General features: G+C 41.2%; 1 protein-coding gene across 7 annotated transcripts in view; it reads right to left on the bottom strand.

Annotated features, from left to right (window-relative positions):
* Positions 1-211: 211 nt before the first annotated feature.
* Positions 212-27761, bottom strand: part of atp2a1 (ATPase sarcoplasmic/endoplasmic reticulum Ca2+ transporting 1) — a 45699-nt gene continuing 18149 nt past the window's right edge. For 6 of the 7 annotated variants that reach the window (XM_041817600.1, XM_041817601.1, XM_041817603.1 and 3 more), the window contains 22 exons: positions 27497-27579; positions 22738-22842; positions 21129-21267; positions 15681-15761; positions 15509-15594; positions 14730-14885; positions 14443-14584; positions 11268-11434; positions 11100-11188; positions 10902-11004; positions 10690-10821; positions 10260-10385; positions 9558-9776; positions 9364-9475; positions 9059-9282; positions 7213-7433; positions 6610-6812; positions 6134-6219; positions 4816-4949; positions 4441-4558; positions 3297-3414; positions 212-507 (listed from right to left, as the gene is read on the bottom strand). In XM_041817600.1, coding sequence (XP_041673534.1) covers positions 497-507; positions 3297-3414; positions 4441-4558; positions 4816-4949; positions 6134-6219; positions 6610-6812; positions 7213-7433; positions 9059-9282; positions 9364-9475; positions 9558-9776; positions 10260-10385; positions 10690-10821; positions 10902-11004; positions 11100-11188; positions 11268-11434; positions 14443-14584; positions 14730-14885; positions 15509-15594; positions 15681-15761; positions 21129-21267; positions 22738-22842; positions 27497-27579 — 2855 coding nt within the window. In that variant the 3' untranslated portion in view covers positions 212-496. Of the gene's footprint in view, positions 508-2301; positions 2344-3296; positions 3415-4440; positions 4559-4815; positions 4950-6133; positions 6220-6609; positions 6813-7212; positions 7434-9058; positions 9283-9363; positions 9476-9557; positions 9777-10259; positions 10386-10689; positions 10822-10901; positions 11005-11099; positions 11189-11267; positions 11435-14442; positions 14585-14729; positions 14886-15508; positions 15595-15680; positions 15762-21128; positions 21268-22737; positions 22843-27496; positions 27580-27761 lie in introns of all 7 variants that reach the window. The other variant, XM_041817602.1, reaches the window with a different exon arrangement.

The raw sequence follows: 27761 nt of genomic DNA, 5'->3' as shown, positions 1-27761 counted from the left end.
ATCACTGAAAATGTGAACATTTCTGATACTTGGTGTCTGCAGCTTCTCTTCAATAGTTGGTGTGAGAGTAGCATCAGTCTGAGAACCGGTTAAACTGTTAAAATATTTGCATGTCTTTGTTTTCAGCCACGCCTCGTTAAATGATGGTTAATTATTCTGTCCTCCACTGAACACTGAACGTTCTTGAACACACCATATAAGACGCCGTCGGTCAGTTTGTTTGTAACATCTCTTTATTCTTTAAGAACAGAATCAACACATATAGCTTTAATAACTCTCACCTATATATTAACTTCAGTACATACACAGAAAAATAGTTTGCAGCTCTTTGTGGTTTATTTTCAGATGGTTTTAATGTGTTTGTTTTCACGCCACGGCGTGTTTAAAATCACGTCTGCGGCTTTTGGCAGCTTTCTGCAGCGCGAGCGCTCAGATTGCTCCTCCGAGTCTCTCCGCTCTCTCTCTGCTTCACGCGCTCTCCGCTATAACGTCACCTTTAGACTTTACCTGCGGAGGAAACACGGCAGAGTCAGCGGGAGTGAGACGGCCAATCGTTGGTTAGAATCAGGAGTTTGAGAAATAATGCAGAACGGATCTAAAGTTTGTTAGGAAGCATGCAGCTAAGAAGGTCTCAGCATGCTGTCACACGTACTGGTAAAACTTTAATTCTTAACTGGTTGAAACAAAAACAGTAAACGTTTTAGGGGCGGTTACTATGGGAAAAATTCACATATGAAAGGAGTTACTTTCTGGTTGTTATGATGCAAATGAATGCAGCAAAACTTCCAAGCAGCCCTTTTAACATTAAAGTTAGTGTAAAATGTATGAAAGCACACGTGTATGATGCCAGGACAGCATGAGATTTAATCCTCCCACAGTCAGGGGTGTCAAACTCTATCACAGCAGGGGATTTAAGTCTAACCTGAGGGCCTAAAAGGGTCAACATTTAACCATCAACGGTCAACCTCATTTTCACCAGAAATAAAATATTAAAAACAGCACTGATGATAAATCATTTGGAAATTCAAAAAAATAAAAATGATAAGTTTAAAGACTCAAAATCTGAGATAAAAATACCAATTTATTAGTTCAAAACGTCTAAACATGATATTAAAATAGAAAAATAATGTTTTCAAAGAGCAAATATATGAGGAGAAGTTTAAAAGGTCAAAATATGAGATCAAATTTAAAATCATGAGTTTGAAAGTCAAAATGTTACTTAAAATTTTAAATTGTGAGCCTGATAGTTCAAAATATTAGACTAAAAAGCCAAAATTAGGAGTTGAAAATGTCAAAATATGAGCTACAATTCAAAATAGTGACTTTAAAAGTTAAAAATATGACTTAAATTTAAAAGTGGGAGTCTAAAAGGTCAAAATATGATATAAAAAGTAAAAAATATTAATTTAAATTGTCAAAATATGAGAAAAAATTGAAATCATGAGTTTTAAAGTCAAAATATAGGATTAGGAAGCCAAAATAAGGAGTTGAAAGGGTCAAAATATGAAATGAAAAGTCAAAATCATAAGTTTGAGTCGTAATCTTGAGATGAAAAATATGAAATATAAACAAATTAATTTCTTTGCTCACATTCTTGACTTTTTATGAAATCTTTCTTGCTCTTTACTTTTTTAGATTTTTATGGCTTAACAACTAATACTGGAGGAAATCTGCAGACCTCATACTGGTGGGCCAGTTAGAATACAAACATGATATGATCTTCCGGGCCGGATATAATCGTTCTGCGGGCCGGATTTGGTCCCCAGGCCTTGAGTTTGACACCCCTGCTCTAACTGTGCAGGTGCTGTTGGGTGAAATATGCTTTTCAGGACGGAGCTACTCTAACTCTTTGCAGCATAGATTCAGATTTAATAAAAAGCAAAATTATACCCTTTACAAGTATTCAATTACAGACAGAACATCAGGTGAAATATGTCATAAATACTGTCTACGGAGCAGAGACAGAAAAGAACCACAAACCGAGCTCTGTTAGATTTTAGTAAAGCAAAGCAGGAGCCATGATTACTGTTGTTTCTTTGAGAAAATCTGACGTATAAATCTGCAAACTTAGATCATGTTTTAAGGTTCAGGTTGGAAACACAGACCGTGTTAATACTACTGAAATAAAAGATTAATAACAGAAAACACTCGGGATCCATCAGCCACAGAGATTCACCAAACATTCACAAAGAATGGCACCGATTCCTCTCTAACAGAGGGTTTTAAACTCCTACCACATAAAGAATAAAAGAGATGTACGATGCAGAGAGTTTAAACCGTGGTCATGAGTCAGGAGGATACCTTTGTTTGTTACGGGGAGTGAAGGAGGGAAACTGGTTTAGACTTGAAGGTCAGAGGGTTTAAAATCATCCAGGGAGAGAAAAATTAGAGAAATTTGATCAGAGAAAAACAAAGATTAGAGGGAGGAGGAAGGGAGAGACTTCAGACTGTGAGAGGGAAAGAAAAGACATTAAAGTGACAGTTTAAAGACATTTAATAGAGGAAAAATAAACTATTACTAATAATTAATTGATTACAAGTGTTGGTCTTAGAGAGGAAATAGGAGGAATGTTAAAATAGCAGGATGAAGGGTAAAACATTAAATATTACTGTATTAAAATAATCAGGGATCTAGTAAGACACCAAAATAATCAGATATGTATACACAAATGAGCTGATTATTGATAAATGTAGCTTATCATGGTGACTGTATTGTGTTTAAATAGATCCATCTCTGTAATGTTGTTGCAGACATAAAGGCTTACCACAGCCTGACCAATCAGACGTGGAGTTGGCTTCATCCTGTCATGTCTCACTGTGATTGATAGACGAGGCCAAATCTTAAAGACACTTTACCGCCTCCTCATCAATGGCGTGTTTGATTTCCTATCATGTGTTCTGTGACATCAGAGACGCTGGCCAATGAGAGCACGGAGCTTTACACGTACAAATGTAAACAAACCAAAGTGAGAGAGGAGTGATGAAGGTGGTGCTGTGAGATAAAACTATGAGACAGAAGAAGAGGAACTTCTCTGCCTTTATGACACGTCGTTGAGACCTCCTAATCTGGCACACTGACCTTTAAGGACCTAAACATCGTGTAGTCTGACCTCAGCGTTGGAATAATAATAATTACTTCATTAACAATAACAACCTGAGTGTGTCAGTGTCGCGTCTACTCCAAGTTAAAGTGTAATCAGAAACATACAGGTGAGGTTAAAAATGAAATAGTTCTGCAAATATCTCCCTAAAGAATAAAGGCAGCGTGTGGAGAACACGTCACATATTCGGCTTACCCTCCAGATATGTACGAGCCACAAACTTGAGCAGCTCGTCGATGAGGATGACGGGGAAGGAGAGCTTCAGCACCATCATCCACTGCTCAGTGTTCAGGTGAGTCAGCTTAAAGATCATCTGTGGACCAGAGAACATAAGGTTAATGATGATAGGAGGAAACAGACGTACTTCATTTATCACTGAGGAGAATCTTCTCTCTGTTGTTGAGATTATTACACTAAATATTAATAACAGAACATTTACATGAGAATTTCAACAGCAGTGGTTCTTTTTAGTTACAACCTGAAGAATAAATGTCTGTTTCTCTAAATTATTAACCCTGAACTATCAGTGATGGGTTTGACCTGCATTTATAGTCATCAGTTTCCACCCGTTAAGTTAAATCATCAGTACTCTAAATAATTGTTCTATATATTTTAAACCTGCTAAACCATTCCTAAAGAGAGACAGTGCCTCCTAGTGGACTATGACAGTAGTGCATGTGGCCATTCACAATAACGAAAGATCAGTTCCATGAGAGGAGTCGGTGTTTATTCTAGCACCAGTTCTTTGTTTTTCTGGAACCAAAGGCCCTGAAACAGGAAAACTAGCTCCACAGTGACAACTGTTAGCATTCTTACATTTTGGGCTGGGGTGGAATTGGAAATGTACAGATAACTGGGAAAATTGTGATTTATAAACAACAGAGCTTCAAACGGAACAACAAGACAGCAGTGGACCAGCATAGGTTGGACTTCAAGGAAGGTTTGAAAAGCCAGCAACCCTTGTAGAACGATCCACCATCTATGTTGTGCCTGAATTTGTCTCTAGTGTTGCAAGGAAGACTGAGACACATGACGACGGTTCCTGTGATGTGACTCACTGGCCAAAGCAAACCTCTCAAACCTTGTTCTCTTGGTGGGTCTTAGATCGAACCTACCGAGAACCAGCTCCAGTTCTAGCCCAGAACTAAACCCGGAACAGGCTCGGTGTTAAAGGGGAATAAGTCTTTTTGTCATTTGTTTTTGGTTGCACCTACAGTTTGGTGCACCTTTTAGAGCACAGCTTCGCTCATCAGTGTCCCTTTCCTTTTGATCGTCGCTCTGATGAGAGCAGACGGAGACTGGTCTGTGTTTGAGCTGTGGTGCAGTGGTTTAGACTTACGGGCAGCGGGTCGACGTAGATGATCATGAAGTGGAGGGACATGGAGAGAGACATGGCGGCCACCAGCCAGCCGTTACTCCAGGGAGGCATACGCACCAGAGACTGGTTCTCTGACAAGCTGAGGAGAGAGGAGGGTGTCAATGCAAAGGGAATTTATTTATCGTTTAAAGTTCTGTCATTAGAGATAAATTTGTATTTCAACATCAACAACAATCACAGGAGATCACTGAAGAACCATTATCATTTATAAGCCTGTTTTTAACTAACAAATGTGAACCCATGTGGCATTATGGGTAGTTTAACTTCTGTAATGACCCACTTTTCAGCATTCTTACTGAAAAACAGAGTAGTATGTTAAGACAGTGGCAGTCAGACCTGTTGAGAGCATTGCACATCTCGATGGTGACGAGCACAGACAGAGCCATCGTCATTGGAGGAGCGGCCTCAAACACCTCACAGTGGATCCCCGCAAAGTCCTCGTTCTCCTCGCTGCACTGCATGAAGTGAGACTGACGGGGAGAAAAACATAATTCTCTTAATTGCTGAAATCTCAACATATTTGCTATGGAAAATGTTTTATAACAAGTATGGAGGTCTATATAATCTTGGCAGTCTTCAGGCTGATTTATGCTCTGTGATAGAAACAGACACAGATACAGATGTAGCTTCAGACCGTACTCTTCACTCATTTCAAACTTACTTCATTCGGTCTCTTAAAAATTACAGATAAGGATCAAACATGACAATCCTGCCAGAGCAAGTAAAGAAGCCAGAGCAGTAAAACATGATGAAGAATATGTTGAAAATACCTTAACTTGAACTTTCTGATGATCTACTGCTGCATCTTTTATACAAACATATCTAAGATGTTAGCGCAGGACGAACAGAGCAGAAATCACAGAGTTGAGGAGGTTCATGTGAGACTTTTTAAATATTTTTAACGCTCTCCTCAACAAAACAGACACATTTAAGGATAATAGCGGTGATGATGTAACGTTTACAATGATGGATCTATTTTCGTCTTAAGTGTGGAGCAAAAATGAGTCTTTACGCTGTTTTCATGTCATGAGCACAATTGTTCCAATCCATGCCTGGGCGAAACGGTCCCCCCCTCCTCTGGTCTACCTTCCTGTTGGTAACTCTCCTCCATGCGTGGGCACACCTGCAGTATGTTCACAGTCTGATACAGCAGGTGGCAGTATGCATTAGCTGGTAGTTGTTTTTGCTGTGTGCAGACAGTGCAGCCCATCCTGCTACGATGGATGATATAATAATTTTTAAGACGCCATATATGAATCTCCTTCTTCTTCTACATCTACAGGACAGCTCAGAGGATGCACGCTGCATGGACGCAGTAGCTGATGAATACACAGCTGCAGTCACAGCTCTCACTTAACATACTTAAGTCCACATGAGACCACCTCTACAGCAGATTTGGGCCCAGCATCAGAGTAAAATAAGCTTTTACCCTAAAGATTATTATTATTTTTCACCTTTGTTGATCAGGACAACTAAAGAGAGCGGAGGAAGACCTGCACCAATGAACGGCAGGATTAGGAATCAATCCTGAGACAGTTTGTCTCAGGACAGTTTTGACCAAATGGAACCAGACTTGGTGGTCAAGTGTACTTAGATTTTAGGCCAGGCCCTGTGAAACCACCCTTAAAAGGAACATTTGTAGCAGAAAACTAACCAGCTGGTGGAAGGTGACCATTGGGCCGTCATCACTGTACAGGAACCACCAGGCTGCTGCTGCTACAGTCGCTGCACCGACGTAACCTGGAAGACGGAGGGATTATATCGTCATGTAGAGGTGACAGCGGTGCACACTAACCTCGCTCTAAGACATTTCTATGACAGCTGTTTGCGGTAAAAGCTAATCTAAGCTAACCTTAAACTGGAGGCTGTTAAAGTGATCTTTTGCTAACTTCAAATCAAAGAACAGAGTCGATATAACAAACGCTGACTTTGCACCAGTTTCTAAATCAGCTGGATGTAAACATGACTTCTTGGATCTCCTCTCACTGAATGAAGAATTTGAATTTTTTTCTGTTTCTAAAAATAAAGTAAAAACTGTTCTTGGTGTTAGGAAAGTGGAACAAAGTACAAAATAAAAATGATCTACTCCTAAATTCTTTAAAGCTATAGCATTAAGTCTGTTTTTTGTACCTCCGATGGCCAAGTATCTGAAGAAGAGCCAGCCTGAGATGAGTGGCTCTTTGGGGGAGCGTGGAGCTTTTCCCATGATGTCCAGGTCAGGGGGGTTGAAGCCCAGAGCGGTGGCGGGCAGACCGTCAGTCACCAGGTTGACCCAGAGCAGCTGGACGGGGATCAGAGCCTCGGGGAGACCGAGGGCAGCTGTGAGGAAGATGCTGAGGATGGGAGAGGAGGAGGTTAATCTTTTAGAATCATAACACTGATTCTTTTCTCTTAGTTTGAATTATGAGGGTAATAGCAGCATGTTCATGTCTGGATGCCTGCCTAAATGGTGAAACGTTCTCAACCTCTCTACTCGGCTCCAGAAATTGTCGGTTAACTGAAATAAAAATATTTTTTGCACCTCCTTCTTTTGTTTTCCTGCATATCCCTGCTCCATCTTTTTTCTGATTCCTGTTATAAATTGGCAAAAAGCAAATAAAGAATAACTGATAGAAATGTTTTAGATGATGCAGGTTAAATGTTGCACTCGAACAGCAAAACAGTCATTTTCCACAGATGGCGCTGTAACTGTAGTTTGTCTACAGCTCTCGTCTTTGGGTTGGAGGCACTCACCAGACGACCTCGCCCACGTTGGAGGAGATGAGGTAGCGGATGAACTGCTTCATGTTGTTGTAAATGGCTCGGCCCTCCTCTACAGCGGACACAATGGAAGCAAAGTTGTCGTCAGCCAGGACCATCTCAGAGGCAGACTTGGCAACGGCAGTGCCAGAGCCCATGGCGATGCCAATCTCCGCCTTCTTTAAGGCGGGGGCATCGTTCACTCCGTCACCGGTCTGAAAAAGGAGGAAAATGGAAAAGAATTGTGTTTGTTTTTAAAGTCTGCACAGTGGGTCCATTTCTGTCTGATACTGCTGCACGTTAAAAAAGAAAAATGATGCTTGTTCACCTTTTCTATTTTTATTCATAAAGTCCCAAATTTACAGGCCTGATTCTGGGTAGAGCTGAACGATTTTGGAAAATAATCTAATTGCGTTTTTTTTCCCCAAATATTGCAACTGTGATTTGATATGTGATTATTCCTTAACTTTCTTTTACCCCTTAACAAGGACTGAACGATTCTTTAAAAAATCTAATTCTGATCATTTAGACTTGTATTGAAAATTGGATAGGAATTCTTGCATTGAAGGGTTTTTGTCATTCTTATATTTAATAAGAAGAAAGTACAAAAATGAAGAGGATAGGATTTTTTGCAGACTACTCTAAAAAATGGCACCAGGATGATTGAATATGTCATTCATAACATCTTTGCTGCAAAAAAAAGGTTAAAACTGGTATTTTGACTCAAAATTCAGGACAAAGAAATATTGCACCTTCTGAGATTTGAAAATCTCAGCAGGCTATATTGCAATTTAATCTAATTTCTGATGAACTGCCCAGCCCCAATTCTGGGTTTCCCTTATTTCTTACTCTTGAGCTGACAGTAGTGTAGCTTAAACTCTGATCTTTCTCATGGCTGTGGTAGATTAAATATGAACAATGAGGGAAAAAAGGTTAAAGATGCAAAATAAAAAGCAACACAGGTGTTAATAGTCTCCTTTCTCCTGAGCAAGATAAAATAAATATTAAGTACTGATGAAAAAAAGTGTATTTTAGAGCCTTTTTAAGGAATCACATTTGTGTTTTATGTAGTGTGCGGTGATGCCGTCACATAGATGTTAGCAAACATGTTAAGGCTACATATGGTTGTAAGGAGGTAGAGAACAGTGTGCATTACTTGTGCAAAATTCTGACTCGTGTTCATCAGTGAAGGACCACAGAAACGTACCAGAGCCTGAACACACAATTCTGTACTTCTGCATATCCCTGTGAGACCTTTGACATGTTTGAGAGCCACTAATGTCCTTGACTCTCTGCTTTTACATGCAGAGGATTTTTAGAAAGCTTGTAGAGAAGGTGGTGAGAGGAAGAAACCAACAGGTCTCCTCTGTTACTTGTCTCTTCTTTGTGTGTTTTCTTATGCCTGTTTCTTCCTCTTCTTCGTTGGTCTTTTACAAGCGATCAGCAAACAGCTACGAGTATTAATGCCACCTAAATTAGTGGGTAATACCGTCATCTGTGATTTTCGTTTTTCTCCATTCAGATCACTGACGGTAGACAGAATCCATCATGTGCCTATGTGCACCAGTTCAGGACAAGTATAAATGCTTTCACACTGCTACTTCACATCCATCCAAGTCATCTAAATGGGTGATTGAGTGTTCAGAGCTGTGACTGCAGCTCCCTCTCTCACTCTTTTTTTATAATCAACAGCGGCCTTTCCTTCGTCTTCTTTGGACCTCTTAACAACACTCCATATGACACAGTGATGGTTTAATCTGATCATTTTGTTTTCATGCTTGTGGGAAGCTAAAAAAGTAGGAGTTGAAACTGAAACTGGATTAATTTTTCTTCCTCTCACCATGGCGGTAATCTCATCAAAGCCCTGCAGGAACTCAACGATCTTCGACTTGTGGGAGGGTTCCACTCTGGCGAAGCAGCACGCCTTCCTAACAGCGCTCTTCTGATCGTAAGGAGAGAGGTCATCAAACTCACGGCCAGTGAAGGCCTTTCCGGTGACATCCTCGTCCTCGCTGAAGATGCCAATACGACGGCAGATAGCCACGGCTGTGCCTTTGTTGTCACCTGAAGAGGGAGGAGATAAATCACTTTCTTGACTTCCAACACAATGATACTAAAAAAGGAGATGATACAGTGTGCACTGACCAGTGATCATGATGACTCTGATGCCTGCAGCTCTGCACAGCTCAATGGAGCTCATGACCTCCTTGCGAGGAGGGTCAAGCATGCCAACACAGCCCACGAAGGTGAGGTCAGTCTGCAGGGGGAGGAGAAAAGTCATTCAGGACTCTGAGAGAACAAGTTCATTCTGTCTGGATGTTTTATTTCCCGTCGCCCACCTCGTAGTCTGCAAACTTGGTGGAGTCCTCCAGGTTCATCTCCTCCTTCCTCAGAGGGGTGTCTCGGGTGGCCAGAGCCAGACAACGGAGGGTGTCTCTCCCAGTGCCCCACTCCTTGATGACCGACATGATGTGGTCTTTGACGGGGGTTGTGAGGGGGACACGGGTGGTGCCCACACGGACATACGCACAGCGGTCAATGACGCCTTCAGGAGCGCCCTGATGACACAGATGTTCAGGTACAACATCATCCCTTCTGTTTTGTAAATGAAGCACCAAACAGCAAACTTAAGTATGGTTAAACACAAAGATAAGAAGGAAAATATAAGGTGAACATTTAGCTTAAAGAGCAACTCACAGATAACAACCCTGTCTGATAACGGCTGTTGAATTTACTGTTCTTGTTGATATTTTATATCATACAGTCACTAAAGAGACTCATGTTCTTGGGCTGAGCAGAGGTTCTCCTGAATTTGGGCCAAACATACATGTCTCCACGACTGACTGCAGTTTATTAAATCTTACATGTTTTTGAACGTTATGCTCCTATAAACTGATTAAATGGCGTTTCCAACCACTCAGTTGCTCTTTAAAGCCCTGCAATGCTAAAGTAAATCCTCACAGAGGAGTCAGCGTGGCAGTAAACCCAGTCCTGTTTGTTTCATGCTTGTTTTCTATTCAGTATTTGTGTCACACACTGACTTTGACAAACATCTTGTTTCCCACGGGGGCTTTGGCAGACTTGGCAGGAGAGCAGTACACAGACATGGACTTTCTGTCTCTGGAGAACTCGAGGGTGAACTCCTTCTTCATCAGCTGCTTGATCACCTGAAACATGAACACAAGAAGGTGAACTGGGGGAAAGCATCACTTTTGTCATTCACTGCTTGATCTTTGTTCAGAGTAAACCTCCAATAAATGAGGGCAAGGAAACCTGATTTATTGACATGAAAACAAAATATGTCAGACTGAAGTTTCAGACAACCTAAAGAACAAATTTGACCTTGTCAGGGCTCATTTTCATACTTTATTTTAGATTTTTGCTTTTATAATACACATGTCCAACAGTAGAGAGTCAGAATCTACTGAATGACCAAAGAGCATATCTCATCTGCATCTTCTATGAACTTACCGAGCAGCAAGCGTTTGCTCTCTCCACCTTGGACAGGCCGCGGACTTCAGAGTTGAACACGTTCATCTTCTCCACCAGACAGCTCAGAGCTGTCTCAGTGGCCTCGCCCACCTTCTCATAAATACCTTTGGACTACAGAAGCAGAGCTTGCCTTATAATGGTGTCTTAGATGTAAACATAAATATAAAGAATGATCTGGATGCTCTGCAGACCTCGTTGTAGTCCAGAGAGGAGTCGTTGCAGAGAGCGCAGATGGTCGCCAGCTCAACCAGCCCGTCAAACTGTCCACACTTCACAGAGGAGCCGTTCCTTGTCCTGGAGATAATAAAAAATATAATGCATGAGTTTACTAGATGTTTTTTCATGAGTAAGATCTTATAAAAGTACCTTATTATTCTTTTAATACTCACACTTCTCCCTCAGGAGTGTACTTGGAACCTGAGATGTCAAACTGGCCGAGTGAAACGGCATCACCGTCGACTTTATCGATGATAAACATCTAAGCACAAACATAACAGAAAGGTCAGCAGGATGTACATTATTAATGAATGTGCATTTGTGCAGGTTTGACCTCGCACCTTTGTGACGCACATCTGGTTGGTGGTGAGGGTGCCGGTCTTGTCAGAGCAGATGACTGAGGTGCAGCCGAGCGTCTCCACAGAGGGCAGACTTCTGACGATGGCGTTCTTCTTGGCCATACGGCGAGTTCCCAGAGCAAGGCAGGTGGTGATGACAGCAGGAAGACCTACGATAGATTGAGAGGATGATTAAATAAATCTAATAAGAAACTGAATCTAAACTTCCAAGAAAAACACCTCCATTTAAACCATGTGATGCTAAGGTCCATGTCATCTCTGCAGCGCTTTATATCACTCAGCTCAATTACACCCAACATAACTGGTGTATTTTTCAATATGAGTAGAAAGGACAAATATTGCTCCACTAAATGAAGAACTGAATGTAAAGCTGTCAGAGAAATAATAACTAAAGCCCTGACACCTTTGGACTCTCCTACAGTTCAGTACTGAGGTACATGTGCTTTGTTTCTGTCCCTGTGCGGAGGTGACACAATCAGACAATGTGTTGTCTGTCTGAACCAGCTGCTCTTCAGGGACCTGATGCCACTGGGCATGCTGACAAAAATGGTGTCCCCCTGACAGTCCTTCACATATCAGTTGGATCATACCCAGACTCCGGTGTTCTCGGAGGTATTCCTACTGGAGGCCATTCGGACGGATCTGTGTTCAGATTCTTGGCAGAAAAAACGCTCTGACGAAGGTGTGGAGGTCCTGGATTTGGTCCAGTTTGGTGACATTATGGAGGAGTCTATCTTTGCAGATGATGTTGTTTATTTGGCATTGTCAGACTGATGTCTCTGACGGTGGCCAAGCAGCAACGGATGCTGAGAAATCACTGCAAACTGCCATTCCTCAAGTGTCCACTAGAGTCTGGTTTCAAAAGTAAATCAATCTCGGCGCGCCGGTAGTCGAGTGGTTAAGGCGCATGCCATATACGCAGGCGACCCGGGTTCGAATCCGGCCCGTGGCACTATTTCCTGCATGTCTCTCCCTGCTCTCTCCCCTGTTTCCGACTCTATCCACTGTCCTATCAAAAAAAGGCCAAAAATAAATCTTTAAAAAAAAAAAAAAAAAAGTAAATCAATCTCCATAGAGTCTCATGTAAACATGTGTGACTTTACACCAGAAATAAAAATGCTTGCAGCCTGCTGCAGGAACAGTTTTGATCTCTACAGCTTGTTTCTCTCTTTATGAAGGCAGGGTTAATTTTGGCAGCTATTTTCAATTTTAGTCTTAGTTTTAGTCTTTAAATGAAATGCATTTTAGTTTTGCTCACATTTTAGTCATTTCTATCCTTTTTAGTCTTATTCTAGTTTTAGTCGACGAAAATTCAAAATATTTTAGTCTTTTCTTTTAGTCCAAGCATTTATTCTCCAGCCTAAATCTGGGGCCAAATCATGGTAGTGTGTTCTCTGCACTCTGCCAAACCTGGGGTCCCTGCTTTCTACATCTGAGAGGCAGAATAGATACAGACGCATTGTTTTTGACAGATTTACCCACAGTGGAGAAATATCACAGATTTTGAATGTCTGACAAAAACTTAATTACATTTTAGTCTAGTTTTAGTCATCTTGACAAAACTACACTTTGTTTTTGTCAGTTTTAGTCATCACAGATCTATTTTTGTTAGTCTTAGTCTAGTTTATGTCATGGACAAAAAGGCTGTCAAACATTTTTAGTCACAGTTTTAGTCAACGAAATTAACACTGCATGAAGGCCAAACTCTTAAACAATTCAGTCGTCTACATTATGTTAATATGATACAGAATTAGGTGCATGTCCTTTCAGCATGCACACCAATAAGTGACCAGATCAGCTTAAAGGTCACATATCTGACCCCTTTAAGACAAGTTTATATCGCTCTCAGAGGTCCTCAAAACATGCCTGTGAAGTTTGTTGCTGTAAAAACACTCCAGCATTGGATTTTTACATGTCTAAAAACTCCTGTTTCAGCCCTGCTCAGAACGAGCTGTTTCTGTGTCTGTGGCTTTAAATGTTAATGAGCTCTCTGACTCCACCCCTCTCAGGAAATGGATGTGGCTTAATGGATGTAGCTCTCCTCATCCTCCTCTCACTTAGCAGCTGGGAGGAGGATCAGGAGAGGAGGGCAGAACTTTCTTCCAAGTGGGGAGGGGTAACCGAAGCCAGGGGCGGGGCTAACTCCCCAGATGACATCATGAGGGGAAATCTGAGAACAGCTTGTTTCAACACACATTTTCTGAAAGGTGGGAAAAGAGAGGGGAGAGGGAATGGACTTTTCTGACTTGGGGGGGTTGTGGACAGGCCAGGGGCAAATGTTTTTGCTAGAAAAGCCTGGAAAAGTGTATTTTTCATAATATGGGACCTTTAATTACACTGCTTGAACACAATGGGCCATCAGCAAGGTGCTAGGAGTGTCTTAGAGAAATATAATGTTTATTTCAAGCTATTTTAAGCTAATGTGGAGACAAGGATACTTGTGTTAACATGCAGGCAGAAATATTCTCATTGCCCCTAAGACTAAGCTATACAAAGTCCCACATTTCCATATCTATGACTCTAAAAAAAGAGGCACCAATGACATACTGTTAGGTGAAAACTGGTAATGACATAGATACAATTTGATGAATGCAGTGCCTCTGATACTGGGCAATACAAAGCGATATCTGATACTCTGAGTTAGGACAAAAAGTCTCAAAGAGATGTAGAATTAAGGGCCTGACCTCCTTAAGTGATGGCTGGGAGCTTCTAACTGTTTTCTAAATGTCAAATCCCCCTTTTTTTATTTTTGGGTCACTTACATATCAGAGAATAATCTGTCTTACTATTTGCTTTATTGAAGTAATAGACTGTCCAACAGCTCTGAGCTCAAGTTCCATTCAATGAGTAAAATTCTACCAAACTTCCCAGGAAAAGAGCAGAAACAAAAGTGGATTTACCAACCTTCAGGGAAAACAGACATATATATTAGTGAGTTTAGACCTTACTTTTTATCTCCCACACAGGCAGTAGAGAATATTTGTGGTTTCCTCTTAATAAAGAAGTGTTAAGTGATATTTTTTCAAGTAAAAAATATAACCCAAAGGTGGATTTTTTCATGTGTTTGAGCTGAAGTGTCGTATACTATAGATTACCTATAATATTAGTTGTGATAATCTCACTGGACCAACAAATGAAAGTTGATCCTGGGGTTTACCTTCAGGGATGGCAGCCACAGCCAGAGCTACAGCGATCTTAAAATAGTAGATGGCACCGCGGATCCAGGAGCCTCCGTGCACGGGGTCGTTGAAATGTCCGATGTTGATGATCCACACGGCCACACAGATGAGGGAGATGACCTGGAAGACAGGCAGCCACAGAGGTGTGTGAGACAACAGAGGGAGCCCTTGCATGTTAAACCATATCCTTGGTCATAAAGGCAATTTTAGGTGTCTTATTTCAACAACATTAATAAACATAGAGCCTAATAACAGCTTCCCAAACCTTGGAGAGCTGCTCTCCAAACTCGTCCAGTTTCTGCTGCAGAGGCGTTTTCTCCTGCTCGGTGGCGGCCATCTGGTCACGGATCTTTCCGATCTCAGTGGAGACTCCTGTAGCAACGGCAATACCGGTGGCTTTTCCAGCAGCGATGTTAGTACCCTGAAGAGAGTCAAAAACACAGGAGAAAAACAGATGAAGCCAGATATGTCTGTGAATAAAATCTTAGCAAATTTTTACGAAGCTGATACATATTAAGACAGAAAGCCATGGTTCTTCTGGATCATTTTCACTTTTTTGTGAAATCAGGTAGACATCCATGTGCTCCTACAGATAATCTCTAAGAACTGGAGGAAACTGTGATTTATCCAATGTTTCCAAAAGCAACATAATTAGACTAAAACTCTGGATTATGGAGAAATAACAAATCCTAATGATGTTCCCTGCAGCTTTTCTGTAGCATGTTGCTAAATGTTGAAGCTAGGTAAGGCTGATGGGCATTATGAAGGCTGCAGCAGCTAATTTGTGCTTAATGCATGTCAGCAGAGTCGAGGATTTAAGACTCGATAACGGTCCATGTATGACATAAACTGAAATATGTTGTTTAAAAGAGGAATAAGATAAAATCATTTAAGGGTAATTTATTTGTGTATGGTTTACAAAGAACAGGAACAGAACATGTGACATTTCTGTGGTGAAATATATATATATATATATATATATATTTAACTCCTTTTAAAAATTGTGTGATGACTAAAAAAAGCTTGCTGCAGAAAGAAACTCACAGAGAACAGCATGTTCTTCTTATCCTGGTTGACGGCTCGGGGGTCGGGGACGGCGTCGGTGTGTTTGATCACACTAACAGACTCACCTGTAGGAAGAGGCACCAGTTATTTCTAAGGAAGCAAAGAATTAAATACATCCATGTTTTCCCCTCCCTTGTTGTCTACAACCTACCGGTGAGAATGGACTGGTCGACACGCAGGGTGGTGGATTTGATGGAGATGATCCTGATGTCAGCTGGCACTTTGTCACCAACTAGTGTCAAAAATGTCAAAGGAACACAGAAAGAAAATGTGATTTAACAGCTTTGCATTTTTATCGTAAAATCTAGACTACTTATGTCTATCAGAGGGAAAGAGGTTCATATGATCTTCCTTTGTGATGATTTCCATTGTGTTCAATGACAAACTCTGCAATTTCCCATGTCTCAGCAGTTTTGTAGCTCTTAAGCACCATCTGTATTAGCCATTGAGTTTGCACTCCTAATACCTACAATACGGTAACAGAGCCCCTTCGCTTTCATAACAGTAAATACAAACATACAGCTGACCCCCCCGGTCACTTCTTGTCTTTGACTGAGCTGAATCAAACCAACACTTAACAGTACGCTTGAGTTTTCCTCACATGCAGGATTATGGAATAATGAGGAAGAAAAGATGATTAAAAAGTGGCATGGCCAGCTTGTATTATGTAATAGTATGTCCTGGTATTCAACATACTGCCAATTTAGGCTGAACGAGTTTGAGAAACAATCTTATTGAGATTATTTTGACTTCTATTGCAAATTCAGAATAGACTGTTGTGTGGGAATTATATATATTTTACGTCATTCTCATTTTGATGAAGAAAAACACACAAGGGTCCTTTAAATGTTTGCATGATGTGCAGACTAGAGCTGGGCAATTATTCGAAAAACAATCTAAACAAACATTTAGAGCCTCTAACAATGTAAACCTACCATGTCAATTATTTCAATATTTTCCCCTTTTCTTGGAAAAATTTGACTTTTTACAACAACATTTTCATTTCAGCTGATGTGTGCTTTGATTTCAAACATTTCAATAGATAACCATAATGCATTTGTTCATGTTAGGTTTATTTTATGTACAGGCATAAAGAATCAGAGGATATATGTAGGATATGAATCACGAACACGCGCATTTCCACCTCTAACCAAAATGTGACCACAAATATGCTCATTACGCGATATATATTTACTGCATGTTTGAGATATGATATATTCTCTCCTATTGATCGAAAGGACCTGTGCATCCTCATGCATGTCCATCCACTTGCTATGAAGTGAGGGCAAAGTTGAAAATGTCCAAATGTCACTCTTTCTTAGTCCCAGACTGCAGAACTCAGAGGTAACATTTTTGCCTGTAAACACTCCACTTACGACATGTCCGGCTGTAAACGTAGACGCAGATTCTCACCCGAGCACACATGAAGGAGCACACAGACTTTTCCTTACACATGTAGCCCACTCTCAGACATCCATATCTAGTGGCATGAATGGGTTCATTTAATTCTGATGATGTTTAGTGGATGAAATAGCGCTCTGAATGGCCTGAGTCCATGGAAGGTAAACAACGTCTGCGTTACCAAAGGGGTTAAAATAATACGCTGGCGCGATCTGCTGGATCACTGTGGAATGGTGAATTTTAGATCCCTGGTGATCGACTGACTTTAATAAAAGAGTTGTTTTAAGTTGTTTTGGTGCCCTAGACACACAGTCAAAAAATATGTTTTTAATGGAAGTCTATGTGTCCGATTTTGGACAAACAAGGACGGATGGAGCTATTTTGCATCAATCGAGTTCTTTAGACGACACAGTTTTGTTTTTTTTGTTTTTTTATATGAAGAAAATAATAACTTGGGCCAAATTTGATGCCTCAATCTATAAAAACGTGACTATCAACTCAAAAAAAATAATGATAAAAATGATGAACGTCCTCAAAATGGACATAGAAGGATCTGAGGGTAAATCATGATTTTGATTTTTGCCATTATCTTTGTCTTCTCCTGGTTATCATGATTTTTTAATATTTAGAGAAAAAAAAGTATTTAACTCCCTGGTTACAATCTTTCTGGATTTTTTTATTGAATCTGATGCAATCTAGAATGAATCCAGCCGATTTTCCAAAACTTGTGGAGAGTTGACTGAGGGTCTTTATTTAACAAGCATCAATGTTACCCTAGGCTGTGAGCTTAACTACCATATTAAAGCGAGCAGAAGTGCACACTAAATGACTGAACAGATGATACCGAAGAGCTACACAGCTGTACAGAAACGGCACACTGTGGACTTGGCAGAATTCAACAGAAGTTGATCAGGAAGAAGGTTTAAGCCTTTTGTTCCTCTGGTAGACCCTCTAAAAACAGACTGTGTGACCCAAGTTTTATGGCCACTGACATATCTAGTTCACAGAAACCTGGATAAACCTCTAGAAACCTGACTATTACACCTGCAGTGATCTGATAGAAACTTTAACAGTGTGACATCAAAGTTCAACACTCTTTGACGACACAGCGTGGTGATTGTTAATTCCCCTCCTGGTTTGAATCTTTTCCCGGATTTGATTTGTTGGATACGATTCATTAAATATTCATTAATTAAGCAGCTTTATCCTTTCTAAGCAGGATTACAGAAGCCTTCAAGCAGCTTCATATCAGTCCAACTGCATCATTACAGCAGCATGAACGGATGGATGGATGGATGGAGGGGGGTGTGGGGTTGATTGACTGGTTTTAGCACTCTGCATGGATAGTGTTGTTGTTGAAAACTGAAACCACAGTCAGAGACAGAGGGAGAGGGAGACCTTGGGGAGATCATGAAGTGAAAAGAACAGGTGTAGAGCAGACAGAGGGAGAGGAACGAGGCGATATTAAGTTTATTTATACTCAAGCTTGTTTTTTTCTTCCAGTAGCAGAGTTCCTTCGGTTCCCCTCCACCCCTTGTTTCTGTCGCTGCCTTAAAAGGGCCCGTGTTCATTCTCAAGGACGACAGGAGCTGTGAGCACGTGCAGAGAAGCTTAAGGATATTTAGGAGCCTGAGCTCAGGAGTCACACAGAGATCAGGCAGAGCAGGCAATCTGCAGACACTTGCATGGGTTCCCTAGAAAAGGCTTCTGTTTTCATGTGTTTATCTGAAGCAGGGAGCTAATTCTCATTACTGAATGCCAAACTGATGGTGGTTTTGTAGATGCATGCTTGAGAAGTCTTCAAAAAGCCACAACAGTGAGCTCTGGCTTAACTATTGTATGTGCTACATAATTAGCATCAATTTCACTTCATTGTTAGTGTGGGAGTTCACTTTCCTACAGAGTAGTCTAGTAACTGAAGAATGGATGTAATCTTCTAAAAACTAAGTCAGAAATTTTGTTACTCTTGAATTTATTTAAAATGTTTTTATTGAACCATAAATTGATAAAATATAATTTACATTTCACTCTATTTGCCTGTTTGTCCTGGCTAAACAAAAACACATACCAGAGGCTCCAGTGTAAATTGATTTCATGACCAATCTAGCCGCTCTGATAAAAGTCTGATAAAAGATGTGCTCTATTCAAATTTACTTAACTGTGAGAATCTCACTCAGAGTGCCTCTGAGAATGCTGTGAGTTTCTATGTAATTGTGGGTAGGCCAAGGGTTAGCGTTAAACTCTATCCAGGCAACACTTCCTCTAACATGTGGCGTTTACGTCTGCAGCATAAACACTGTTGTGTTTTTTGATGTTAGCATCCTGGAGCGTCATTCACCTTCTGAGTCTTCTAAGTTACAGTTCTGCTCTACTTTGCACCCTTAAATAAAACATATATTTTTAATTCAATCAAAATTAAGGGATATAAAGTTTGCTTACGTAAAATCATGATGCACATTTGTAAAAGAAAAAAAAACTGTCAGGTGTGTTGTAAGGAAGAAAACTATTTTCCAAGTTTGTCTTAAATCAAGGTTGGTTCAATTATTTCTGGAGCGTTTTAGTCGGAGAATCTAAACACTGATTGTCTTTTTCACAGCGTCATGCAGATTTGCTTCCCGAGTTTAAAAGTTTAACTGTGTAGAAAAGGCCATTGATTTGGATGTATTGAACTGAGGTCTGGAGAACAAGGCCCTACTTTCCTGCCAGCATACACCTAGACATATCATTGCTCCATAATACATATGCTCTGCCCCCTCTCTGCTCAGACCAACGCAGCCTTCAGCGGAAACAAGCATGTGTTGAAAATAGAGAACACTTGAGGAATACAGTACCATTTCATTGTTCTTACCGGACACTCTTCATTGGACCTGGAATATATTAGAACCTAGCCACAGTTTCAGTGCACGGGTAGCACCACAGCGTCCCCGTTTCTTTCAAACTGATAACGGATTATTAGCTACACTTTTATCCAGATATGTTTAGAAAAGCATGGAAACCAGAGCACTGTGCAGGCAGAAAATCCTCATTTCTACATTTCTATGTAAAATCTTTAAATAGATATTACTGCATGTCTGCTGTTTGTTTTATTTTACAAACTTCAGTGCTCACCAAACTTTTTTTAGCTTTACATCAGCTGTAATGTTAACAGAGAAAGCTTGATCTACCAATCTCTATTCACAGGAAAAATCGATGAGTATTTACTCTTCAATGGATAGAATTTAATCTTACACATTCAAGTTTGCAGATACAGTTTTAGATCGATCGATGTGATAAAAAGAACTGAATGTAACATTTTTCATATTTAATCCTACTCTTACTGAAGGCTCAAATTCATAGACTGACTTCAACTTTATTGTCCCCTGAGGGAAATTTGCTATGCAGGCAGGCAAAAACATAAAACATAAGAAACACAATCACATAAATTTAGGCGCGACACTGAAAGGGATGAGTACACAAATACCTTTAAGGACAACTGAAGGCAGAACCATCATTGCATAGTAGTGAAAATAGAATGCATCATATCTGTTTTTTTTTTAAATTTAAATTCAAATTTAGTTGTGTAATGGCTTGAGTTATGTATGAATTTTTCATCCTGGTGGATTTAGCCTCTCCTGCAAGAGGGTAGGAGCTCAAACTTGGCATGGAGAGGATGATCAGGACGCTGTATGGTGTCCTGAGCCTTAGAGTTTACCCTTTTGCAAAAGGTTGTAGACAGATCAGGTGATAATGTGACACCAATAATTTTACTGGCAACTCTAACAATGTGGTCTAACCTCTTTCTATCTCCTAATGAGAGGCTGCCAAACCAGGAGATGATGGCAAAGGTCAGGACAGATTCAACCATGGAGTGATAAAACACTGCCATTAATTTACTGCACACACCAAACCGGTTGAGTATCTGGAGGCTGAGTATGCCTTTTTAAAAAATGATACAAATAAATATTGCATGTAACATCTTATGTTGCTCATACAAAACAAAACCTATGAAAGTATTTATAAGACTAGGGTTGGGTATTATTTGCTTTCTTTTCTGATTCCAGTTCTAAACTGATACTTTCAGAAGGTGCTGATGTCTACATGATGCCAGAATCAAAACTTAGAAGCGATACATTTTTTTAAAGGTCAGCAGCTTAAGGCACAGATGGGCTAGCGGTCAGGTCGCGCCGTGTGTGTGTGTGTGTGTGTTTAGAAATCTTACCAGAAACCTCCACCACATCACCGGGGACAATCTCCCTGGCCTTGATCCTCTGCACGCTCTTCCTGTCCGCCCGGTAAACTTTGCCCATCTCAGGCTCGTACTCCTTCAGAGCCTCAATGGCGCTCTCTGCGTTACGCTCCTGTTGGGAATGAAATATATGGTGGGCTTATTTTGGTATCTGAACTGTTAAAATGTTAAACAGTGCAGCAGACATGAACATGTTTACAGCCTGATACAGCAAGCAGATTTGGTCTCTATAGCTCATTTTTCTCTTAGTGTTAACTGTGAGGCTGAATTTTTATATAAAGGCTTAAAGTGAAGCAGAATTACTTCACTATTCAATTGAAGTAAAAAGAGGCCACATATCAAAGCACAATATTAATCTTCAAAAAGGAACGAAGGCTGGCGGAGCTGGCTGCTAATGTTAGCCATGCTCCACAGAGTCTGTCAGGCTCACATCATCTCTGCTGACACAACGACCCTTTGGTAAATCTGACTGCATTACTTCCTCCTTAGACTAGTTGGTTAAATGCAATTTAAGCTGGTATTTAACTGAATGGGGAGACAGACGCCTGGGAGCATCCTTACTCTGCACCTCTATTCATGCACCCAGCCCCTCTCATCCATGGGATGTGCAGACAGCTTTCAGCTGTGTGCCTCCATGGCTCTGGATGGAGGTTTATGGGTGGGGAGACCAGGTGAGGGGTATTATTATTATAATGACTCAATGTGATGTCACAATGAGCACAGACGCAGAACAGACCATCAAATTTGGTGTTTTCACACACAGTGGGACCACGGAGAAGGACATGGAGGACTGGTTTCATACTCTAGATATCCAAATATAAAGGCAAAATACAAAAGAAGTTGTTCTTTATTAAGTCTCCTTTAATGCGCTCTCCAGCTCCACCCTCTTTTCTAAACATGATCCTGGCTACAGAAATCAAAGATGGCATCAGCTTAAGTGCTAAAAAGTCAGAGGACAAACCCCAGCGTACTTGTGTGTCTGCTGATCGACAGGTTGATGACAGAAGCCACTCAGCCTGATGCTTCGTTCAGTCCCTGGTTTCTTCCAAGGCTGCCCTCCACCGCCTCAAAGTGTAAAGCCTGACTTATGCCAGCCGCCCTCCCTCTCTCCTCACTCCCGCTCGCCCCCCATGTGTGAATCCTTGTGCATAGTTTCCAAATGACTGCTGCAGGGTCGATATGAGCCCCCCCTCAGCACACAAATACAAAAACACCCCCCCAGGCCTGTGGTAACCTGATCAGCCCTCTGTATTTTTACTGTGGATTGCAACAAAGCAGAGCAGCAGGTTGAGCCTTCAAGACAGGATGGGTGAGGGTCCGCCTCCCCCCTCCTCCCCCATTAGCTTAACTTTTCATCTTTTCACCTCCTGCTGACGTCAGGCTGCTCGTTCTGGATTCTCCTGAACTCTGAGCGGAGTGTGTGCATACTCAGTGTAAAGGACACGGGCAGTGTGTGATTTATAGTGTGTGACTGTTTCCAAGTATAAGAGGCTATTTAGGTGTGTGTAAAAGACTGCTCTCAGAGCCAGGTATGTGTCCTTGTGCTTGTATTGTTCCTCCAAGTGTTTGTTTGCTCACTGACCTGCCAGACTCCAACCACGGCATTTGCAATGAGGATGAGGAGGATGACGAAGGGCTCGACAAAGGCGGTGACCGTTTCCTCGCCTTCCTCAAACCAGGCAAGCACCTAAGAGACGTGGAGAAAAATGTACATTTAAATAAAACACCTGATGCTTCATGAGGCTTCTGATGTTTAGACAGGAACAACAAACAACATTTATTTACATTAATGCAAAAGGGAGCTCTTTAGCCCCTCCACAGGTGGAGGTCAGAGGTCTCAGAAAGGAACAGAAACGAACAAAAGATGCTTCAGTAGATTCTCTCTCACAGAAGAAACTGGAGCATACAAGTCTCTTTTTATGCCATTTGATCAGCTGCAGAGGACAAACGGTTCGACGTGCACTGCATCTTCATGAGTCAGCCCTAGTATTCACAATCGATGCATCTTTACCAATAAACCATCAAAATTGTTATTGTGATTTTTTTTCAATAGAAATGCAAATTAAGAACACACAGATAAGCAGGGCATTTTTCACACCTTTACCGTTCCTTCTCTTTGGTTTAAATCAAGGACAAATAAGTGACATTTTTGCACAATTACTTCAGGATTAGTTTAACATATGGGTTCATTAACAAGCAGACCAAAATGTGTGATGCCTGAGGTAAATGCTCTCTAACTGGTCTGAATATCTTGAGTGAAAATCCAAGAAGTAACAAAGTCTAGCTGACTCCTGCCTGGTTGCGGCCGCTCCAAAGTCAATTTCTAATTTCAAAACAGACAGCTACACGGATTGATATCAGCTCTGCTCATCGCTTTTTATATTGCACACATTCATCAATGTGGGCATGCAATACATATGGAAAACAAGACACAACCGTGGCTCACAAATAATATTTTGATTGATGAAGTGGAGTTGCTGAAGGAAAAGGCACATGTGAATTCTCCTGAATTCTGGCCTACTCATCTGCCCAAATTACTTATGAGGATCCATTTGATAAATCTGTGATCTTTAACTTATGTTCATCAATGATGAAAAGAGAGGACATCTTTCTGGCTCAAGACAGCTTATGCAATTTATGGTAGCCAGTTTAATCCAAAAAGCACAATGCTTTCTGTAATGAGTGTAAACTAACCACACCAGTCTGAGCCCTCTTGGCCAAGTCACGCTTGGAAAAAAAGATTTGTGGCCCCAACGGGTCTTCCTCTGGTTGACTAAGGGTCTGTGTCAATAGCTAGATTTTTTAGCGCTGGCAGCGCTTACTTTCATTTCAGAGCCTGCGTGGTCCTGTGTGTGGAGCGATCAGCGCCTAAGGCAGAAAAAACACACCAGGCGTCAGCTGTTTTTGTCTTTGGAACAGCTCCGCACTTCTCATGGTCACTTCTCTCTCACTTGCCAAATAAAATCAAGAATGGCCGGGAGTTCTGACAATAGCTGGATAGAAAATGATCTGACTCGTCATTTTTGAGGGCAGTTTTCAGGTCTGCAGCTGCTATCTCTACATTATCTGCATGTCTTCTGTTTGATATTTACTTGAATATGAAGCACATTCCACAGATGAAAGCAGGATTCTTTTTTTTGTGGCGTAGCAATGAGGAATGCTGATGAAAAGCACTCTGAAAATCTTGATATGACTGTTTGGTCTCCACCAGAGTTTTCAGTTTTCACAGCAGCACAAATGAAGCACACTGACTTGGCAAACACACTTTGAGTGTGTTTTACTCTTTACACTCTGGCACAGTTAAACCTCACCATTTCAATCATTGGGCAGATGCCTCCGCTCATTTTGGCACGGCCACCATCCCTTGTCAGAGGCAGATGTGCCTTCCAAAGGAAGAATTTGACTAATTTTTGTTTCTTCATACACTCCAGCTGAGCCAGCATGGGAGCATTGCACTCTTTGTGCCTATCTGATTGTGTGTGTATGTAGAACTCCCTTTGTGCCATGCTTTTTGCTGTTCTGCAGCCAAAACAGGCGCACAGTATCACACCAATGCATTATCAGTCAAAATGTCCATCGGGGTAAAGACAGTGGAACTCTGAAATGTGAAAACACCTAATAACATTTACAGAAGACGAGAAAATGTCCAAGCTTTCACTTTCCTTTTCATAAATATGTTGAATCAGTGAATTTATATTTCATCACAGTGTTTCTGTACCTGTTGTCTCTTTTTGTTCTTTAGTTATGACTGTATGTACTTTGCCACCTCTGATCTGTGAAAGTTTGAGTCTCGGCTCGGTACAGCAGGTCTTTACGTTTGCTGTGCACCTGTTGCTCTGGGTGAGAGTCTTATCTTTTACTGCTGTCCAGCATTAAACACAAACATAAAATAGTCACGACAAAGAGCTATTTACGACAACCATTAGTGGATCAAATGACATTTCACTTTGCTGTTGCTTATGTCATGCTATGGGAGAAGTCTTTCCCCTCCATGTGACTGGTTTAAACCTATAGTTGAACACGTGTGCGGGCCTGTGAGAGGGGGTCCCTGGTTGCTAACGCAGGTCTGTTTCGGAAAGGCTCCATGTTGACATTGACACAGATTAGCTGCAGGCCAGCGGAGCACGAAGCCGAGCAGAGGGGAGCCTCATCCCTCCTCCTGCAGCTCTGAACTTTTCTCTCATCATCACTGTGTTTTCCATTCACCTGCTTTTCATCTCACGACTTTTCTCACCCTTTCCCAAAAATAGCCTCTGCGCTCACTCTCTCTGGTCTGTCTTCGCCCTGCTTCTCTTCAAAGACACAATCGATCTCTAGAATGAGAGTCAGAGGCTGTCAGCAGGCCGCAGCAGTACGACATTCCTGTGTGTATGAATAGGACGAGCACGCATCTGCAGTATTTAGTGTTCTCTCTTTTAGAAACCGTATACGACTCTGAATCTATTGCTCTCGTTTGTCATTGTAACAAACAATGCCATTGTGCAACCCAATCCTCGACCCCCCATCACCACCTCCACCCTGCTGCTACTGCTAGCTGGTCCTCGTTCCTTCCATCCCTGACCTTCGTCCAAGGATACAGTTTCTCATCCTGCACCCAGACTTTCTTAAAATAAAGCTCCTGACATGCATATGTGCACACACAGACACAGCCCATCTCTGTCTGTTTTTTCTTATCGTTTTTACTCCATTTTACACACAAACGCTCCCACACTCACACACGCAGCCATCAGGCCTTCTAAGGCCATCCCGACAGCTGAGCGGGGAGGCCGGAGGGCAGAGATGGAGGATTAAGACAATGTGAGCGGCACGACTCTCCACCACAAAACTGTTTTGGAGAGAGTGAGAGGAGGGAGTGGGAGGGGAGGGGGATTCCTCCTGTAAATGAGAGTGAGGACACAGGTCCAAGTGTAATTTAATAACTGTGAGTGTAATCACAAAGACAAACAGGTGAGGAGTCAGGACAGATGCAGCTCACAGTTCTAACATCGCTGTCAGGTTCTCTGAGATGGATTTTTCCTGCTCAGAGGCAGTCGTCTCCACTGGCCCTCATCAGACAGACATGAGTTTTTGTCAAGAACAGTATCTCCAAAGGGAGGCACCTGATTAATTTGTCATTTCTAACTACAGTTCCAGCATTAGTGGAGTCAACGCTGCTGCATGTTTTAGCTGCAGGCATACGCTATACATCCAAACAATCGCTGAAACCTCACTTTTAGACACTCTTCAGAAATGTACAGAAGCTATGCAGATCTCCAGATGGGTGTACAGCGGTGGGGTTCTTTCCTTTCACTCACATACATAAGAATGAAAAGGAGCCCCGGCAGGATCCATCAGTAAATGTTCTGTTTTTGTTTCACTTCAGCTGTTCTGTTTGTATGTAGAGACTCCCTGTTTATGAGCCTGCCCTTTAATTTGCCATAATCTGAAAGACAATTTTTGTGTAAGAGGTACCAGACATTTATTATCAAAATTAAATGTTTCTTTTTTAAAAAATAAAGACATTTTGGATGAACTAGTGCTAAATAATACACCACATTAGAAGAAATAAAGCATGTGACCCTGAAAATATGATTGGCCAGATTCCCTCCTCGATGTTCAGAGAATCTTACACACAAAGCTTAAAGCTAAAACACTTGTTCCTTGTCAGAGTAACCAGACTATCAGTGTCATTTGAGGAGAAAGAGGCGATAGCCATATGTGCGCTTTAGTTGAAGGGATTAGCGTGGATGCAGCTACAGCAGCAGTTTGAGCAGAACTGGAAAACATTTCTTTATTTAAAGAAGAGCAAAAAAACACACTGAAAGCTTTTCTTGGTGGGAAACGTGTTTTTGCTCTTCTCCTGACCAGCTTCAGCAAGAGACTGATTTAGCAAGTGGCTCCACTGCTAGTGAAGAATCTTGGATTGATATGACCACAACTGTCTGTGAAGCTCCCATCATGCCCCCTATTCATATGCTTTGTTGCTTTGATTGGCCCATTGCCTTTCCCGAACATCATCTATGTAGTGCTGCCCAGATGGGTGTGAAGAATATCCCTGAACTACATCTGTCTGGTGTGTCTGGTAACCTAAATTAATCTTAACAAAGTGTAGGTGAATCTCTGCCAATCAGCACAGAGCCTTAACATTATAAAGGCAATCTCTAATCATCACAAATTTGGTTTTATTGTTTTGAATAAACTCAGTTTTTGGGACTGTTCACGCAAGCAAGTGTAAAATAGTAAATTGAACAACATTGTTTTTCTTTTCTCTGTCAGATTGCAGCACTAACCCTAACCTGCAGTGGTGGAAATAATAAACAATAATGCAGTGCATCATGTTAAAAACAAACAAGGAAACTCACAAAAGAGATGCAGGCAGCCAGCAGCAAGATTCTGACCAACAGGTCCTCGAACTGTTCCACCACCAACTCCCAGATAGTCTTTCCTGTAAAGAAAATACGACATATCACAGACAGGATGTATAAATACATTAAGCTTGTGTGACCTCCTTTTTACAACTTACATATTTAGTTTATTTTAATTCTCCATTAAACTGTCAACATGTAAAATTCATGCAGGACTGATAACCTGCAAAGGTTTGGCTAGGAAAGGCATTGGCAGCCAGTT

The sequence above is a fragment of the Cheilinus undulatus genome, linkage group 21, assembly GCF_018320785.1.
Source record: "Cheilinus undulatus linkage group 21, ASM1832078v1, whole genome shotgun sequence".
Taxonomy (NCBI): Eukaryota; Metazoa; Chordata; class Actinopteri; order Labriformes; family Labridae; genus Cheilinus; species Cheilinus undulatus.
Note: the sequence above shows the minus strand (reverse complement) of the source record. Positions and strands in the feature narration are given on the sequence as shown.